At 40.2% G+C, this 20,713-nt stretch overlaps 1 protein-coding gene across 1 annotated transcript in view; it reads right to left on the reverse strand.

Annotated features, from left to right (window-relative positions):
- CDH18 (cadherin 18) overlaps positions 1 to 20,713 on the reverse strand; it is a 670,758-nt gene that overhangs the window by 489,452 nt on the left and 160,593 nt on the right. The window contains exon 2 of the mRNA XM_056520957.1: positions 4,330 to 4,801. Within this exon, the coding sequence (XP_056376932.1) occupies positions 4,330 to 4,677 (348 nt within the window). The 5' untranslated portion in view covers positions 4,678 to 4,801. The remainder of the gene's footprint in view (positions 1 to 4,329; positions 4,802 to 20,713) is intronic.

The following is a 20,713-nucleotide window of genomic DNA, read 5'->3' on the forward strand; positions in this document are numbered from 1 at the left end:
ATTTCATTGGATTAACTCCCATGTCACAAAACCATGAGCTGATCCATTGATATGGCAGCCGGATGCCTGTGCTAGGGCTTGCCTATGCCAGGCTGTACCAATAGAGCATAGATCTAATGGATCAATACAGTACATATGAACTGCATTGATCTTCATGAGCAATTAATCAATTGCTCATAAAAGTTCTCTAGGGGACTAAAATAATGTAAATTAAATAAATAAATAAAAAATTAATTAATTAATGAGCTAATTAATAAAAAGAAATATCTCCTATAATACAAATTTAAATCAACCATATTTTTCCATTTTGCAAGTAAAAAATGTAAACAATAAAGTATAGAGTTATTGATCCTGTATGGTGAATGGTGTTAAAAAAAAATGCCTAAATAGTTTTTTGGACACATCTCATCTCCCAAAAAAGTAATAAAAATTGATCAAAAAGTGTTCTCTACCCCAAAATGATAAATGGTAATTTGTTTAACGTATTTTAAAAACCTGTGTTTTAATGGACTGTAAATAATCATGCCACCCTAGAGCAGGAGTTCAGTTAATGACAGCCTATCTCTTACTCTTAATAGGGACTGGGGAGCCTATGTGCAGTCAGCTTTGAGAATCAAGAAAGGACCCCAGTGCTGTCTGCTCACTAAAGCTGCTGTTAGGGCATACTTAAAGGGATACTCCGGAGTTCCAGTGTTTTGAACATTTTGTCCAGAGCGCTCGGAGACAGAGGCCGACATGACCCATCCCATAGATATGAATGGAGGTGACGTGGCATGACATCACAAGGGGCATGGCCGTCACATCACGACCAGTGCCACAGGAACCCTTCATTTGTTTAGAACGCCGGGGGCTGCGGGAGGTTGCAGGGGGCCCCAGCACCCGTACCCCCACAATCAAACATCTTATCCCTTATCTCCTTTGGATCAGGGATGAGATGTCTATCAGTGGAGTACCCCTTTTTGGTGTCTATACCCATTTGAATGACTGCAGGAAACTGACTTGGGTGGACGAGGCTGCCATCTCAGGTGTATGGGAATATCTTAAATTTCCTCTGATGGCACATGGTGGTGTGGGGGAGGGGGAGAGGATTGAGCATATTACATTTTCATATATTCACTCTTTTGTTCACAAGGGAGATAAGCTGCTGCCAAAAGTGTCTGAAAGTGACTTATTTCCCTCCCTCTGTTTAGAACATATGTATGCTCAGCATGACTATCTTAAATGTTGCCATTACTACTGATTATGTCACAGTGACACAGATGATAATGTACTAGTATAATGAGTATAGTAACATGTCTAAAATAAACAGTAACTGTAAAACAGTAATCTCTTAATGAGGTTAAACACAATGATAAAACCATTTAAAAAATTTAATAATTACAATAAATGCAACAGGAAATCTTTTTTGTTTGTGCATACATTGAATAAATACAAAAAACAAAAAAACTGATCAATTGCACACATCACTGTTCAGCAACTGATCATTTTTGGTGTAGTTTTCAATATTCAGTTTTTCCTGTGTGTATCTTGCTGCCACTGAGCACCAATCAGTGGTTAACATCACTGATAAGCAACAACTAATTCTTTAGTTCTGCTTGTGGACTAGTTAGGATTCAAAACTATTCTTTTCTTCTACATTTTTATTTAGTATTTTTTTAACCTTTTCATGATTTTAATAATTCTAAAAACAATATCCTACGCTAAACTACATTACACACTTTTAAAAAGAAGTAAAGAAAATCATGTGTAAAACAATACACTCTTACACACCTATATAAAAGTTACAATGACTCAAAGGTTCTTTAGGGACGAGAAGGTATACAACATGTTTGCTTTCAAGAGGAAGATCCGACATGTTTCCTTTCTTTCTCCTTCTCCATATGATCCAGTGATGATGAAATCCCAAGAAGCCTGCCCCCCCCCCACACACAATGTCTGAGAAAGCCCCCCCCCATACATGTGACCTTATCTGGATCTTAGTCTCTGAAAATTAGATTCCTGAGCTAGTTAGCCACCCAGGAATCCAATTTGATTCCATAGGTCTCACAAAAAAAGACACTTAAAGATTTTTTTCAGAGAGGAATTTCTAAATTTAATGGTGGCTTAAACACATATATCCAATACTTTTTGGCCTGAAACTCCAAATCTTTTTTTCCTAGATCCTAGAGATAGGACCCTGTCGATGCAGCAGCGATGACAATGGGGCCTTGTGCTGCATATGGTAAAAAAACCAATGAGGCAATACAGGAATGGGGGTTTTGTTCAGTAGCCCAATTTACCATATAGTCATGCCATAAGCATGTTTTAAATCAATATTAAAATGTTTACATTATGATAACATACATGATAACCCAATGTGCCTTTCCAAGATGACCCCACATATGACCTTCTTATTAAATTAAGGCCAGTCATTGATAATTTTGCCACCACATTTTATATCTGAAGCCAATTTTGATTGAACAGTGATAAACTTCAAAGGGAGGCTTCAACCCGAATTTATAAACTCTGTGAGAGTACCCCAATTTACACTTTCAGGTTCAGAGTATCCAAAGAAAGGGACATCCAGATTCAACCTCTAGAATTCCTTACTCTTCCTGGGAGTTAGTAGTAAAATTGTGTGAGAATTGATGTAGCCATTGCTGGATTAGGGTTTCCACCTCCATGTGGATAGCTTCTATACCAGCATTCCCTTTTTCCAGTCTCTTACAGCGATAGTAACTGCAGCTTGTGGTACTGTGCCAAAAAATCAAAAGGGCCTCCCGAGACTTATGATAGCACAACTGATCCCAAAGGGTGAGATCAGGGCCTTTGATAGTGAAAACATAATGCTGCCCAGGTATAAGGACCTAAAGGATGTCCTTATTTTAACCACAATACATGGTATCAGTAGCACATCTGTCCATGTGCAATGTACCTCAATAATTAACCACAAACCAAATTATGTTGTAGACTACAATCGGTACATAGGAAGAGTTGATCTCCTGAATAAACTCCTCAAGTCATATAGTGCCTTGCGCAAAATTAAAATATGGTAAAAATGGCAGTTTATAATGCTTTCATACTTATTTTAAGTGTTTATCACAATGAGAAATAAGTGTGTTTTAAAAGAAAAAATTAGAAAGGATAGAATTTATCAGTGTGACACCTGTCCTGATAAACCAGGCTTCTGCATAAAAGATTGTTACAAAGTGTACCATACAGCAATGAAATATACATTTTATGATTCCTTTAGCCCATTTTTATTTCACCTTATGTGACCCCATTGTACACCTTCATATTTTTTTACATTTTAAAATGAAAAATAATTTAAAACTCAATCTTCTACTTAATATAATATCTTCTGATTAAAACCTTAAAGGTGTACTCCACAGAAAAAAATAATTAAATCAACTGGTGCCAGAAAGTTCAACAGATTTGTAAATTACTTCTATTCAAAAAATCGTAATCCTTTCAGTACTTACAAGGTGCTATATGCTCCACAGGAAGATCTTATCTTTTTGAATTTCCTTTCTGTCTGACCACAGTGCTCTCTGTCACCTCTGTCCATGTCAGGAACTGTCCAGAGCAGGAGAGGATTGCTATGGGGATTTGCTCCTACTCAGTTCCTAAAATGGACAGAGGTGTCAACAGAGAGCACTGTGGTCAGACAAAAAGGAAATTAAATAAGAAAAGAACGTCATGTGGAGCATACAGCAGCTGATAAGTACTGGAAGGATTTCATTTTTTAATAAAAGTAATTTACAAATCTGTTGAACTTTCTGGCACCAGTTAATTAAAATAATGTTTTCCAGCGGAGTACCCCTTTAAGGCATGTAGTTTTCAAAACCTTTTTTGAGGTGGGTTTTACTAGTATTACATATTCTTATTATTGTACTAATCAAGGTTCAACATAAAAGGCATAGCGATGGCATATATTTTTTAAGCAACCACAATGCATTCAATCCAGGAAAATAACTTGAAACATCTGCTCCCCTACATTAAATCTAAAGGGTTTTTTCCTTAAAAAAAAGAACCTGTCATATATATTTGCATTAAGATCTAAGCTTTTTGCAGCTGTCACATATACAGTTATGTAATCTAACATGTGTTTTATAAACATTTTACAATGTAAGGATGATCATTTTTCTTTTAAATTTAGATTTTTAAATTCAGACTAAAATGAATATGTTTCTTGTTATATTTTTGTTAGTTATCAATCATTCTTTTGTTTGATACAATTACTGAATATAAAATAGCACAACATAAGTTGAAACACCTCTACAACCAACCTCTTTACATAAATCAATATTGCACATGTTTAATATATGTAAATATGTAAAATTAATTTACCTTGCCCACATACTGAGGCTCTGGTCCTATGTGTTCTTCTAAAACAAAGAACTGATTCCAGACCCATCCACGTTTTGGCCGGTGATGAACTTCTGTTTCTCCTTCTATGTGTTTGGTTTGATTTCTGGTCACTTTGATAGAGTTGTGATGGGTTGTTCCATAACATCTCTGCACAAAACAGAGACATACTAGAACTGGACAGATCCCAGATGTGCTTGTTAATCTCATGGTAGAAAGAGTTTCCTTGTTAGCAGAGTTATGAATTTTTAATCCAAACGTCTTGGATGTGCTCAGCTTAAAGCCACACTGTGTCTGGTAAAACAGTCCAACATGGTCTTCTGTGAACATCCATTATTTTTATAGATTTTTTTAGATAATAACAATATGGTATTTACATCCTGAAAAAAATCTGTCTGAGCACAGTCTCTGGGGAATTTCTTAAGATGTTGTCCATAAGAGAAGCATCTTATATCTAATGGAGGATAAAAAGAAAGAGAAAAACCATCATCAGAATGGCCATTCAGTTGTTTCAGTAGATAAGTAACTATTGATTATTGAAACATGCAATATGAAACTTTCGCTTTAATCAATGGACACCGTATCCTAATGAACATAACATATGACCTTGCTCTATCCGCCGACTCATTCACTGACAATATACTTTATCACTCATTGATCATGTTTTTATGTTTATAAATTCCTACTACCTTCCTGCTTGAATCCTTTTACATTTTCATAATTATACAGAACTTAAAATAAAATTATAATTTTATAGATGTCAGTCAAATTTTATACCGTTCTTTCACATCAATGCTATAGTTTCTATAACAACATAATTGCACTTTTTTGAGTTAGAGGAAGGTGGTCACAAAAGAAAAGAAAATGACTGGCAATACTTAATTAGAAATAAAAAATCATAGTAACAAAAAACAATAAAAGGATAAAAATTTGGCAATTCTGAGTGTTAGGTAAGCTATAACAGATGATACACATTAAGAAATCTATAAACAGTCTTGATAAATAAACCTATAACTCAATTTGTCATTTTTAGCTTATACTATCGGTAACGTTTCTCAAATAAATATTATTTCCATCCTTTGAACAATAGTCTTCATTTCTTTATATAAGTTGTTCCTGACTGTAAACAAAAATTCTCAGCTTGCTATTTTTGTATAGCCAAATATTTGGTGTTTGTCAACAATGCCCTGGCATAAGGAGGAGGTCTGAAGAACATACATTTTGTGTCTCGCTCTGTGAATAAAGAATCAGTAGGATCATCGGTGGGTTGTGGCTTTTCTTGCTTGGGTTTGAATGAACTGTTTCTGCAACACAGCCTGGCACCATCTAGATCCACCATAGAGTTTTTCATAACCTTAAATGTCTGTACAACAATACAATTTCTAGTCATTGATAGTGCCACCTGAATACAGCTAAAAATAGTGCTAGCTATTTCTCCCTTATGTATTCTTTATTACACAAATACTTTGTTTTTGTGTATGCCTGAGAAAGAACCTTAAAGGGGTACTCCGGTGGAAAACTTTTTTTTTTTAAATCAACTGGTGCCAGAAAGTTAAACCGATTTGTAAATTACTTCAATTAAAAAAATCTTAATCCTTCCAGTACTTATTAGCTGATGAATACTACAGAGGAAATTATTTTATTTTTGAAGCACAGAGCTCTCTGCTGACATCATGCGTACAGTGCTCTCTGCTGACATCTCTGTTCATTTTAGGAATTGTCCAGAGTAGGAGAAAGTCCCCATAGCAAACATATGCTGCTCTGGTCAGTTCCTAAAATGTCAGCAGAGAGCACTGTGCTCATGATTCAACAGAGAACACTGCGTTCTAAAAAGAAAATAATTTCCTCTGTAGTATTCAACAGTTAATAAGTACTGGAAGGATTAAGATTTTTTAATAGAAGTAATTTACAAATCTGTTTAACTTTCTGGCACCAGTTGATTTAAAGAAAAAAAAGTTTTCCACCAGAGTACCCTTTTAACCCCTTCATGACCCAGCTAGTTTTGGCTTTCATGACCCAGTCCGTTTTTTCAAATCTGACATGTGTCACTTTAAGTGGTAATAACTTTGAACTAATTTTACCTGGCAAAAGTGATTCAGAGATTGTTTTTTTCAAGACATATTGTACTTTATATTAGCGTAAAATTTTTGTTGATACATGAAGCGATTTTTGTGAAAAACTCATGCCAAATATAGTCATGCCAAATATATTTAGTTATCAACTCACATCCAAAACATGTCTACTTTATGTTGGCATCATTTGTTGAACATTCTTTAACTTTTTTACGACATAACAAACATTTTTTTGGGAACAATAAAACTTTGAATATAGATAAATATGTGTGGATATATATATATATATATATATATATATATATATATATATATATATATATTTTTTTTAACTTCTGTACAACACATCCTCCCTAGTGTCTAGTGCACAAAAACATGCAGTAACAGGTTAAGGACACTAGGGGGAGCTGTTGTACAACAAAACAGCTCCTTTACAAAAAAAAAAAGTGAAAGTTAAACTAAAGCATTACGGCGGGCACAGTGTCAGCAGCTCAGGATGGGTAAGGGACACCGGGGAAGGGGGGACAGGTAAGGGGCACCATCTTACCGGGCGCGGCAGGATGCCGCAAGTAGCGGCCAGTATCTGCATGACGTACATGTATGTCATGGGTCGGGAAGGGGTTAAAGGAGATATCAAGGGCTGAAAAATGTATCCCCTATCCTAAGGATAGGGGATAAGTTTCAGATCACAGGGATACGACCGCGATATCCTGTATGGGGCCCCGGCAGCCTGCAGAAGAGGGCGTGTTGACCACCGCACGAAGCGGCGGCTGACACGCCCCCTCAATACAACTCTATGGCAGGGCCGGAGCGCTGTCTTCGGCAATCTCCGACTCTGCCATAGCAATGTATTGAGGTGGCGTGTCAGCCGCCGCTTTGTGCGGTGGTCGACACCAGCTATCTGGCCACCGAGCTGGGGCCCTGTACAGGAGTTCGTGGGAGGCCCCAGCGGTCGGAATCCCCACGATCTGATACTTAAGGATATTGGATAGGTTTTTCAGCACTGGTCTATCCTTTTAAGTAATCTTAAAAGCTTAGTATTTGCTATCTTTTTTGCAGATGGTTCCTAAAAGGTACAATAACAAGTAAGAACTAGTAATTAGAGAATTAATATTACTTAGAATACATGATAATACATAAAACATATGGTACCAGATTTATGGAAGACATGAATATATGAACTTCAGCAAGCAGAAAATAACTTTTTACAAGCAAGTTCACAGCTATTTCAATTCTACGTAGAAAAAGTTAAAAAAAATATGTTCTTGATCTTAATCAGGGTTAAAGATCAGTGTGTGCAGTGTTATAGGTCCCTATGGGAGCTATAGCGCTGCAAAAAAAAGTGAAAAAAAAAGTTAACAAAGGTCATTTAACCCCTTCCCTAATAAAAGTTTGAATCACCACCCTTTTCCCATAAAAAAACTGTGTAATTAAAAATAAAAATAAACATATGTGGTATCGCCGCATGCGTAAATGTTCGAACTATAAAAATATATAATTAATTAATCCGCACGGTCAATGGCGTATGCCCAAAAAAAATCAATAAGTCCGATCAATGCAAAAATTGTACCAATAAAAACTTCAGAACAAGGCAGAAAAAATGAGCCCTCATACTGCCCCATACACAGAAAAATAAAAAAGTTATAGGGGTCAGAAGATGACAATTTTAAACGTACACATTTTCCTGCATGTAGTTATGATTTTTTTCAGAAGTACGACAAAATCAAACCTTTATGTAGGGTTTCATTTTAACCGTATGGACCTACAGAATAAAGATAAGGTGTTATTTTTACCAAATAATGCACTGCGTAGAAACAGAAGCCCCAAAAAGTTACAAAATGAAATATGTTCTTCAATTTTGTCGCACAATTAATTTATTTTCCATTTTGCGGTGGATTTTTTGGTAAAATGACTAGTGTCACTGCAAAGTAGAATTGGTGGCGCAAAAAATAAGCCATCATATGGAATTTTATGTGCAAAATTTAAAGCGTTATGATTTTTAGAAGGTGATGAGGAAAAAATGAAAAGGGGGGTTAAACTTTTTGCTACTAAACTCTAGATTATAGATACGAGAGAACCATTTCAGAAGTTTTATGAGTCTATGCCTATAGGTTAGAGCTCGCTGGGTGATAAGAGAAGACCTAAACAATTTAAGGCACCACAGCACTCCAAATTTGTGGAAATAGTTGTTTTATTTACCAACAACCATTTTTCAACTTTTTAGCTGTAAATTTTTGTGTTTTTTTTAATTAAAGTTTTAACAAGAAAAAACAATAATATAAACAACAACATGGGTCACACATGTAAGATACACAAAGGGAATGGTCCCAGGGACCGTAATAATAAGAACATAGGAATTAAATAAGGCAGGGAAGCCATGAAGATCATTCCAATAAAAAAGGTGCAATAACACATCACCCAACATCCACTTGCAGGAGACTTTAGCAGAAACCCAAAATAGGTGTTTGACCTCCTCTAGAAGGCAATACAATATGTGACCATGAACAGAAAACGGAGCAGATGGCCCAGGACAAAACAGGAGAGGAAAAATAGAAAATGTTTCTACTTTTTACAGTATATCAATCTACTTTGTACAGTATAATGTAGCTATTGATTAAAATTCTTTTCTGGGTTTTCAGCAACTAGAACCCATGAAACAGTGTATTTTCTACGCCTCTATTTTTATTAGCTTCTCAATGCTTCATATCTTCAGATTATGTGTGTTTGTCCTTCTATGTCTGTGATCATTATTCCCCAGGTCTTGTGAATCTCTATTACATCTAACTCTGTTCTAAGCCCCTCCAATTAGCCATCAGTGCTGGTTCATTTCCAGCATGTCCTGGGCAGTAGCATTGATGTCTGACTCACTCACATTAGAAGAGTGTTACTTCAACCACAAATTGTCTAAATAAGTTTTATGTACATCCTGAGCAAGGTTACATTTTTTTTATTTTATTTCTTTTTTAAAGCCAACGTCAACAACAGATCATATATAGATTTAAAAAAAAAAAAAAAATCCATTATTGGCTTTGGCTTTAAAAAGTGCATAAAATTCCTCGAATTGTCTAAACTTCATCCTGCAAATAGAGATCTATTCTGTATAATCTGTATTATAGCTAAAATAATGTTAACTAGACACTGGAAATTCTCAACAATACCCTCTATTGACTCAGTCATTAACAAAATTCAGACCACATATGTATTTGAAAATATCATTGCGAGAAGTTCAGGTTCCATGTTGAAGTTTTCCACCAGATGGAGACTTTGGGAGGAATCTCCACACTTTGTCCACTCATGTCTTTAAGTTACATAGTTACATAGTTAGTATGGTTGAAAAAAGACATACGTCCATCAAGTCCAACCAGGGAATTGAAGTGAAGGGTGTAAGGGGATAAGGGAAAGGGATGTAGTTTTATAATTCTGCATAAGCATTAATGTTATTTTGTTCCAGGAATATATATAACCCTGTTTTAAAGCTGTTAATTGTTCCTGCTGTGACCAGTTCCTGAGGTAGACCGTTCCATAAATTCACAGTCCTCACGGTAGAAGGGGTGTCGCCCCTTTAGACTAAACCTTTTCTTCTCCAGACGGAGGGAGTGCCCCCTCGTCCTTTGGGGGGGGGGGGGTTAACCTGGAACAGTTTTTCTCCATATTTTTTGTATGGGCCATTTATATACTTATATACGTTTATCATATCCCCCCTTAAACGTCTCTTCTCAAGACTAAACAATTGTAACTCCTTTAATCGTTCCTCGTAGCTAAAATGTACCATGCCCCATATTAGTTTAGTCACACGTCTCTGCACCCTTTCCAACTCCGCAGTGTCCCTTTTGTGAACAGGCGACCAAAACTGAACAGCATATTCCAAGTGAGGCCGTACCAATACTTTATAAAGGGGGAGTATTATGTCCCTGTCCCTTCAGTCCATGTCTCTTTTTATACATGACAATATCCTGCTGGCTTTGGAAGCAGCAGCCTAACATTGCATGCTATTCTGTAGTCTGTGATCTACAAGTACACCCAGATCCTTCTCTACCAGTGACTCTGACAGTTTAATCCCCCCTAAGTTCACACCCTAGAGCACTAACCTACTCAGCTTTCCTTAGGTCTCCGGGAAGCCCAAGCTTTAGACTACCCTCTCAGACTGCTGAAGCAAATTGCAAAACTGTGTACTTGGGAGAATTTTTGTGCAAAGTAGGAGGGTGGGCGTAACAATTATATATCATAATCTCATATGCACTCTATAGCAATGCAGACAAATATATTTACATATATAAATATATTTCCATGCAGTACATATTTTCAAACATGTTTAGCAATCATAATGGATACATATCAACTCATTTACACATAAATCTCAATATATGGTCTAAATAGATCAAAATCAACCAATGCATACACAGTGATAGTCTTTATAAAAGGTATAGGATACAGAAAGCACACTGTAATATGGACACATCTTTGTATGGATATTTTGGATGCAAGTCCTGAAGCAATCACAGGTCAAATGAGGGTTTTCTTGTTTTTGTATTTTAATCCATCAGAAATGAGAAGTATATGTCCTTCCTTTTTATTTCCAACTTTTAATTAACTTCTGACTTTGGGTCAAAAAACTATCTCATTCACTTCAACATGGGGGGTTACCTGCAATAACCCAGCATGGTCATGATACAATGCATAGAGCTGTCTTCTTTTGTTTCTTTTTATATATGTGGGCATATATAAAGATAGGCCATTCATCAAAAAGCTTCAGAAAACCAGAAGGCAGATAACAGGACAAACTATGCAACACTGTGAAATTGGGATTCAATTAAGAATAACCTACAAGACCAACAATGTAAATATAATCATTGTAGAACTGTGCTATCTTGTATTCTATTTTCTAGCAAATGGAAGTTTCAAGATTTCCCCCAAAGATCGATTTAACATCACTTACCAAGTGGATATGTTCCACAAAATATCACACAACAGCTCAAACAATAGTCATTTTCACTTTTTTTTCTGACTGGATATAAGGTGCAAAATGTCATGGTATATGTGTTAAAGAAAATGTACTTGTTAAAGTTTGTGAAGCAGTTTTTAGAGTAATTACTGATATGACAGGAAATATTTGCTTCTAGATGTATGTATCTTGTTAAAGGCAAAAGAAGAATTATCATTTAAGACATATTTATCAAGAGGTGATATGGACCAAAAGAAATAAAATGCTAGAAAATATATTCAGAAAAAGGCAGTGTGTTTCTCTTTAACATTGCACTGCAAAAACCACTGTTGATCAGGAGAATGAGAAAAAAATACAAAAAAATACACCACACAAAGCAGGGACACTAAAGTCTGAGACCATAGATATTGTTGTGCTAGAAAAGCTAAGGTAGCCCACACACATTAGATATCTGTTATGCATGTTTTTTTTTTTTTTTTTTTTTTTTTTTTTTGACGCCCTATACACATACATGCTGCATTTGTTCTAGAAAGTGAGAGGGGCATTGGCTTCTGCCAGAAACCTCTGGTATTGACCTGAGACAAAACTGATTCAGCATGTTTAAGGCTGGGTTCACATATGTCTGGCATCCAGCATAGGTGAACTCAGCCTAAATCTCGATGCAACTGATGCCACAACTGATGACAACTTGTCATCAGTTGTATGGCATGCGGTGTCCATTGTTTCTGGGCAACGGCAGGGGAACGCAGCAAGCTGCGTTCCCCTGTCCGGTGCTCTCCGGCATGTCCAACAATCCAGCGTCAAAATTGAGACGCTGGATGATTGTGAACTGTCCCATTCAAATGAATGGGATCAGTTCTAGCATCAGTTTCCCTCCGGTGCACGCTGGAGGGAAACTTTGCCAGACGACTGATATCTGTGAACCCAGCCTAACTTAAACTGTTGGAGAAGAGTTGGGATGTAACCAATACACATTAGATAACAATCTGGTCCTGCCTTCATCTAATGTACATAACCACTTTTGTCACGATTCGGCTAGCTGGATGTGGATCCTCTGTGTCAGCGAGGGATTGGTGTGGACCGTGTCGGTGGACCGGTTCTAAGATGCTACTGGTTTTCACCACAGAGCCCGCCACAAAGCGGGATGGTCTTGCTGCGGCAGTAGCAACCAGGTCGTATCCACCGGCAACGGCTCAACCTCGCTGACTGCTGAGAAGGCGTGGGACAGAAGGACTAGGCAGAGGCAAGGTCAGACGTAGCAGAAGGTCGGGGCAGGCGGCATGGTTCGTAGTTAATATGAATAGCAGAAGATCTGGAAACACAGGCTTTGGACAACACTAAACGCTTTCACTGGCACAAGGCAACAAGATCCGGCAAGGGAGTGCAGGGGAAGTGAGGTATTATAGCCAGGGAGCAGGTGGAAGCTAATTAGGCTAATTGGGCCAGGCACCAATCATTGGTGCACTGGCCCTTTAAATCTTAGAGAGCTGGCGCGCGCGCGCCCTAAGGAGCGGAGCCGCGCGCGCCAGGACATGACAGCCGGGGGCCGGGACAGGTAAGTGACTTGGGATGCGATTCGCGAGCAGGCGCGTCCCGCTATGCGAATTGCATCCCCGCCGGCAATGTCAGTGCAGCGCTCCTGGTCAGCGGGTCTAACCGGGGTGCTGCAGAGAGAGGAACGCCGCGAGCGCTCCTGGGAGGAGCAGGGACCCGGAGCGCTCGGCGTAACAGTACCCCCCCCCTTAGGTCTCCCCCTTTTTTTGTCCGGCAATTGCTTCACATGGGACGAGGACACTGGGAGCGCTTGTAGGGTTTCCTCAAAGGCAGGCAGTACAGCAGGAGTGGGAATGGGGGGGGGAGGGCAGAGGGTGAAGCTTGGCACGGGGCAGGGTGTCACCAGGACGGGGGCCATGAGGAGGCACGGCACAGTACTGATAGGCCTTGGGGAGACCAGGTGTAGGAGGAGGCACTGAGGCTTGCTTGACGGGACTGGAAGGAGACGTGAGGCATCTCTTGCGGCAAGCAGGACCCCAATTCTTGATCTCCCCGGTGGTCCAGTCAAGGGTGGGAGAATGATGCTGGAGCCATGGCAGAACGAGGAGGACTTCAGTGGTACAGTTGGGAAGGACGAACAATTCAATCTTTTCATGATGGGATCCAATGCACATTAAGAGAGGTTCTGTGCGGTAACGCACAGTACAGTCCAACTTCACTCCGTTGACGGAAGTAATGTAGAGCGGCTTGACAAGACGGGTCATCGGGATGCAGAACTTATTCACAAAAGAGTCCAGAATAAAATTTCCAGAAGCACCAGAGTCCAAGCAGGCCACGGCTGAGAGGGAGGAGTTGGCAGAAGGAGAAATTCGCACGGGCACAGTGAGACGTGGAGAAGCAGATTTCGTACCCAGAGACGCCACACCCACGTGAGCTGGGTGCGTGCGTGCGTTTCCCAGACGTGGAGGGCGAATAGGGCAATCCACCAAGAAGTGTTCGGTACTGGCGCAGTACAGACATAAATTGTTATCCCTACGGCGAGCCCTCTCTTCGTGGGTCAGACGAGACCGATCCACTTGCATAGCCTCCTCAGCGGGAGGCACAGGGGTAGATTGCAGAGGATACTGGGAGAGAGGTGCCCAGAGATCAATGTCTTTTTCCTGGCGGAGCTCCTGGTGTCTCTCAGAAAAACGCATGTCAATGCGGGTGGCCAAATGGATAAGTTCTTGCAGGTTGGCAGGAATCTCTCGTGCGGCCAGCACATCCTTGATGTTACTGGATAGGCCTTTTTTAAAGGTTGCGCAGAGAGCCTCGTTATTCCAAGATAATTCGGAAGCGAGAGTACGAAATTGGATGGCGTACTCGCCTACTGAAGAATTACCCTGGACCAGGTTCAGCAGGGCAGTCTCGGCAGAAGAAGCTCGGGCTGGTTCCTCGAAGACACTACAGACTTCAGCGAAGAAGGACTGGACTGTGGCTGTGGCAGGATCATTGCGGTCCCAGAGCGGTGTGGCCCAAGACAAGGCCTTTCCAGAAAGAAGGCTCACTACGAAAGACCGTTCTGTAGGAAATTGGTCCGACAACATCTCCATATGTAGGGAACATTGAGATAAGAATCCACGGCAGAATCTAGAGTCAAATTTGTCCGGCAGGGACAAGCGGAGGCTAGGAGCTGCCACTCGCTGCGGAGGAGGTGCAGGAGCTGGCGGAGGAGATGGTTGCTGCTGTAGCAGTGGCAGAAGTTGCTGTAACGTGGCGGTCAACTGCGACAGCTGCTGTCCTTGTTGGGCGATTTGCTGCGATTGCTGAGCGACCACCGTGGATAGGTCAGCGAGACTTGGCAGCGGCACCTCAGCGGGATCCATGGCCGGATCTACTGTCACGATTCGGCTAGCTGGATGTGGATCCTCTGTGTCAGCGAGGGATTGGCGTGGACCGTGTCGGTGGACCGGTTCTTAGATGCTACTGGTTTTCACCAGAGCCCGCCGCAAAGCGGATGCTCTTGCTGCGGCGGTAGCAACCAGGTCGTATCCTGTGCAGCGCTCCTGGTCAGCGGGTCTGACCGGGGTGCTGCAGAGAGAGGAACGCCGCGAGCGCTCCGGGGAGGAGCAGGGACCCGGTGCGCTCGGCGTAACAACTTTAAGGTTGAAAACATTTAGGTATATTTTGAGGTCTTTACCTCAAGTTGTAATAAGGTAAACTATGCCAAGTTAAACATATAAATAAAAAAGCTTTAAAAAAAAATACCAGGAGTATCTATTTATCTCCACATGCGCACAGAGAAAGAAAATAGCATCAATTCACCATCACTGCTATAACTTATGTTATTCAGAATACTTGTTCATACATTTTGTGGTTCTTGGTTGTGTAAAGATACAAAATTGGATAAGATTACAATAAGACTGGGTTCACATATATAAGGCGTCAGGCATAGTTTCCATCCAGCTTGCACCTGAGGGAAACTGATGCTAGAACTGATCCCATTCATTTCAATGGGACAGTTCACAATAATCTAGCATCTCAATTTTGATACTGGATGGTTGGACATGCTGGAGGGCACCAGACAGAAGAACACAGCTTGCTGTGTTCTCCTGTCGCCGTGCAGAAACAATGCACATCGGATCCCATACAACTGATGACAACTTGTCGTCAGTTTTGGCATCAGTTGCATCGAGATCTAGGCTTCCCGGATTCCGGACATATGTGAACCCAGTCTTAGAAGACTGTGGTAGTGGTCACTGATTCATACCATCACTACTAGAATACCTCAAGGTTGAGTTCTAGGACCTTCACTCTACACTACATTACTCCTTTATGGGAATAATAGTAGTACTGTTTCTATATTTGCCGATGACATCAGTGTAATGCAGTCTATTGAAGTTGCCTTTAAGTTACAGTTGAGTTTATCTTTAATGGGTTTTTAAACAACCTTTCGGCAAATTAGATTAAATGTGGATAAATAAGAAATCTGCACATCTGGATATCCATAATCTGCATACATCATGTGTCCCAGGTAGCGTAATACAGGAAAGTCACTACTGTTACTACTGGAGAAAAATCCTGTCCATATAAGTCTTAGAATATAAAACAGCATGCAATGTCAATCACTTGCTTTTAATGCCAGCAGGACACTGTCATGCATTAAAAGAAACACAAACTAAAAGGAAAAAGATGTAATTCTGCTGCTAGCATATGTAGTTCAATTATTGTCACAAGTTCGTAAAAAAGATGCTCAGGGGCTTTGAATAATTCACTTATGAAGAAAGATCAACAACAAAACAAGGATTATTTTTTTTTCATATTACAATGCATTTTTTTTTAACAATCTAACCATGTTATGCTAATCCGTGTTGATGTATGTGTACTACAGTATTATAACAAATAGATATAATGTACTGCTCAGTAGCCAGCTGTTTCCCTATTGACGGGTCCTGTTGTGTATGCAATTCTTTTGGACTCCCATTGAAAAGTTATTAAATGAAGTACACATTAAAAAATAAATCAAACAAACACTTCTGATTGCTTGGCATAAATTAATCCTGGTGCACACTGTGTGAAAATACAGCTATATAAATGATTGTTGTTTTTCTCATTTCAATCTATTATACATTTTTTTTACATGTTTACATGTTTATGTAAGATATTGGGACTTCACATGCAGCATTTCCAATTACACAGACTGAAGAAAATACACAAAAATAAAAGAATAAAAAGTATTCCTGATCTGCGCTTTTCCTTTGATTTGATTTTGTCTAATATTACGATTACAATCTTTGTGTGTTCTAGAAGACCAGACATGCCTTCCTTATCCTAATAACTGCCATATGTCTTCTTGTAAGGCTATGTGCACACTACATGTTTGGACTATTGTTCGATATATTAAATGTTCCAAAAACAGCCATTTTACATCTCAAAAATGTTTCAAAAAGCAGACTTTTTCCATACTTAAATTTTACACCAGTAATTTTTACAGGCACAACATTAAGTGCCAAGGACTTATTTTTGGGCTGTGTACATCAGCAGGGCTAAAAGATCATTATGACCTGTCCTTGGCTAAGCCAGACCCCTCAGTCAAGTATTTTCCTAAGGGTACAAATCAGCAAAAGACAAACACTGTGCTTTTTGCAGGATGTCAACAGATCATGAAGAAAATGGTGCATACTGACAAACAAAAAGGGCAATTATGTGTTTTATCTAATTTTTTATTCGTATCAAGATTTTGTAATCTTCCCATGTTCAAATATTTTAGAACCGTACAACACTGGTACATCTGGGCTCCATTCATTCATGGCAGGAGGGGCAAGAAAGTACACTGTGCAGACTGAAACGAAAAGTTAGGAAAAAGTTGTATTTACCCCCAAAATGTACCAATACAGTATGCCCCGCAAGAAAAAAGGCCTTCTCAATACTATATGAACAGAAAAATAAAACGTTATTGGTCTCAGATTGTGTCAAAATGTTGTTCAATGCATGACCTGATACATTGAAAGGTTCTATTAAAAAAAAAAAGATAACTTAACCAACAAAAAACAAGTTTCAGTATAGCTATGACTAGAGATAAGCGAATTTTAGAAACATTTGATTCGCCCAATTTGCCGAATTTTCCCCAAAAATTTGTTTCTATCTGAATTTATTTGCGGTGAATCACTATTAAAAATAGCGATTTCTGGCCTACAGAGAGCCTCAATAGGGGTGTAGAACACTTTGTCTTACTGTAACATGCATAGAGGGTGCGCTGGGTTAGTGAAATATAAATGTTATTCAGTATGACATGCAGATCAGAGGCATCGCTATTAGAATCACTTTCGCAGAGCAGCACAATGACAGAGCCTGGAGGGGGTATCAGTTTGAGGAGACCATATAGTGGTTGAATGACACAGCGTGGAGGTGGCGGCAGGATTAGGAGACCATATAGTGCCTGAATGACACAGCCTGGAGTTGGCGGCAGCATGAGGAGACCATATTGTGTCTGAATAACACAGCGTGGAGATGGCGGCAGCATGACAAGAGCATATAGTGGCTGAATGACCCAGCGTGGAGGTGACGGCAGGATGAGGAGACCATATAGTGTCTGAATGACACAGTCTGGAGTTGGCAGCAGCATGAACAGACCATATCGTGGCTGAATGTCCCAGCGTGGAGGTGGCGGCAGGATGAAGAGACCATATAGTGGCTGAATGACACAGCCTGGAGTTGGCAGTAGCATGAGGAGACCATATAGTGGCTGAATGACCCAGACTGGAGTTGGCAGCAGCATGTGGAGACCATATAGTGTCTGAATGACCCTGCGTGGAGGTGGCGGCAGCATGAGGAGAACATATAGTGGCTGAATGACCCAGCGTGGAGGTGGCAGCAGCATGAGGAGACCATATAGTGGGAGACTGGGAGGTGAATCACTGCTGTAAAAAATGCTTTTCTGTGCAACACACACTGCTGTCTGTCCCTCTCTCTCTCTCTGCAATAAAAGGCTGAAGTGACTGGCTGCAAGATGGCTGCCGATTATATGATTATATAGGGCTGTGACATCACAGGGATGGCTGGCTGCTGACAGGCTGCATGCTGCATGTGATTCAGGGTCATCCTGCCTACCCTTGTTCCCTCCTTCCCAGAATTTCTTGTCCCATGTCCTCACATGTGGATCTGCCATTTTAGATGCCCTGGAGCCTGGACTGCACTAAATGGAATTTAATGAAGCAATTTGTGCGATCGAATTGCAGGGATATTGGCATTCATTGCGAATCACTGTGCGAATTTTTCCTGAAACTCGCATGGAATTTGGATTCATCAGATTTGATATGGCTAATACTTAAAAACAAAAAAGTTGCCAAAACTGTCTTTAACCCCTTATTTTGGCCTTAAAGGAGTAGTCCAGTGGTGATTCAGTGGTGAGCAACTTATTCCCTATCCTAAGGATAGGGGATAAGTTGCAGATCGCGGGGGGTCCGACCCCTGGGGCCCCTCGCGATCTCCTGTACGGAGCCCTGACAGCCCGCTGGAAGGGGGCGTGTCGACCTCCGCACGAGGCGGCGGCTGACACGCCCCCTCAATACAACTCTATGGCAGAGCCGAAGCGCTGCCTTCGGCAATCTCCGGCTCTGCCATAGAGATGTATTGAGGGGGCGTGTCGGCCGCCGCCTCGTGCGGGGGTCGACACCCGCTATCTCGGCGGAGAGCCGGGGCCCCGTACAGAGAGATCGCAGGGGGCCCCGCGATCTCAAACTTACCCTCTATCCTTAGGATAGGGGATAAGTTTTTCACCACTGGACTACCCCTTTAAGGACTCAGACAATTTAATTTTTAAGTTTTCATTTTTTCCTCCTCGCCTTCTAAAAATCATAACTCTTTTATATTTTCATCCACAGACTAGTATGAGGGCTTGTTTTTTGCGCAACCAGTTGTCCTTTGTAATGACATCACTCATTATATCATAAAATGTATGGCGCAACCAAAAAACACTATTTTTGTGGGGAAATGAAAACGAAAAACGCAATTTTGCTAATTTTGGAAGGTTTTGTTTTCACGCCGTACAATTTATGGTAAAAATGACATGTGTTCTTTATTCTGAGGGTCAATACGATTAAAATGATACCCATTATTATATACTTTTATATTATTGTTGCGCGTAAAAAAAATCACAAACTTTTTAACCAAATTAGTATGTTTATAATCCCTTTATTTTGATGACCTCTAACTTTTTAATTTTTCCGTATAAGTGGCGGTATGGGAGCTCATTTTTTGCGCCATGATCTGTACTTTTTTTTGATACCACATTTGCATATAAAAAACTTTTAATACATTTTTTATAATTATTTTTTTAAATAAAATGTATTAAAAAAGTAGGAATTTGGGCCTTTTTTTAATTTTTTTTCGTTCACGCCGTTCACCGTACGGGATCATTAACATTTTATTTTTATAGTTCGGACATTTACACACGCGGCGATACCAAATATGTCTATAAAAAATGTTTTTTACGCTTTTTGGGGGTAAAATTGGAAAAAACGGACGTTTTACTTTTTTATTGGGGGAGGGGATTTTTCACTTTTTTTTTACTTTTACATTTTTTTACATTTTTTTTTACACTTGAATAGTCCCCATAGGGGACTATTCATAGCAATACCATGATTGCTAATACTGATCTGTTCTATGTATAGGACATAGAACAGATCAGTATTATCAGTCATCTCCTGCTCTGGTCTGCTCGATCACAGACCAGAGCAGGAGACGCCGGGAGCCGAACGGAGGAAGGAGAGGGGACCTCCGTCTGGCGTTCTGAATGATCGGATCCCCGCAGCAGCGCTGCGGGCGATCCGATCGTTCATTTAAATCGCGAACTGCCGCAGATGCCGGGATCTGTATTGATCCCGTCACCTGAGGGGTTAATGGCAGACGCCCGCGAGATCGCGGGCGTCGGCCATTGCCGGCGGGTCCCTGGCTGCGATCAACAGCCGGGATCAGCCGCGCATAACACGGGCATCGCTCCGATGCCCGCGGTTATGCACAGAACGTAAATGTACGTCCTGGTGCGTTAAGTACCACCTCACCAGGACGTACATTTACGTCCTGCGTCCTTAAGGGGTTAAAAAGAGTCTGTGGCCTAAAGTACTGGATTACTGATTTGAATAATATGGTTGGATTGGGAATTAGGAATCAGGAGTGTTGGTGCAGCAACAGTAGATGAGGGAGACAGCTGAGTATAGTTAGCTATGTTTACGAGACCCCCAGCCATAATTTTTTTTTCTGCCTTGACAACCCCACTAAAGCATATCTGTTAGTGTTCAGACCCTTAGTATATAAGTTGTTTGCCACTTCCGTTGGGAGCAGCAGAAGAAGGCCACCACCGAAACGTGTCCTGTTTAAT

The sequence above is a fragment of the Hyla sarda genome, chromosome 5, assembly GCF_029499605.1.
Source record: "Hyla sarda isolate aHylSar1 chromosome 5, aHylSar1.hap1, whole genome shotgun sequence".
Lineage (NCBI taxonomy): Eukaryota > Metazoa > Chordata > Amphibia > Anura > Hylidae > Hyla > Hyla sarda.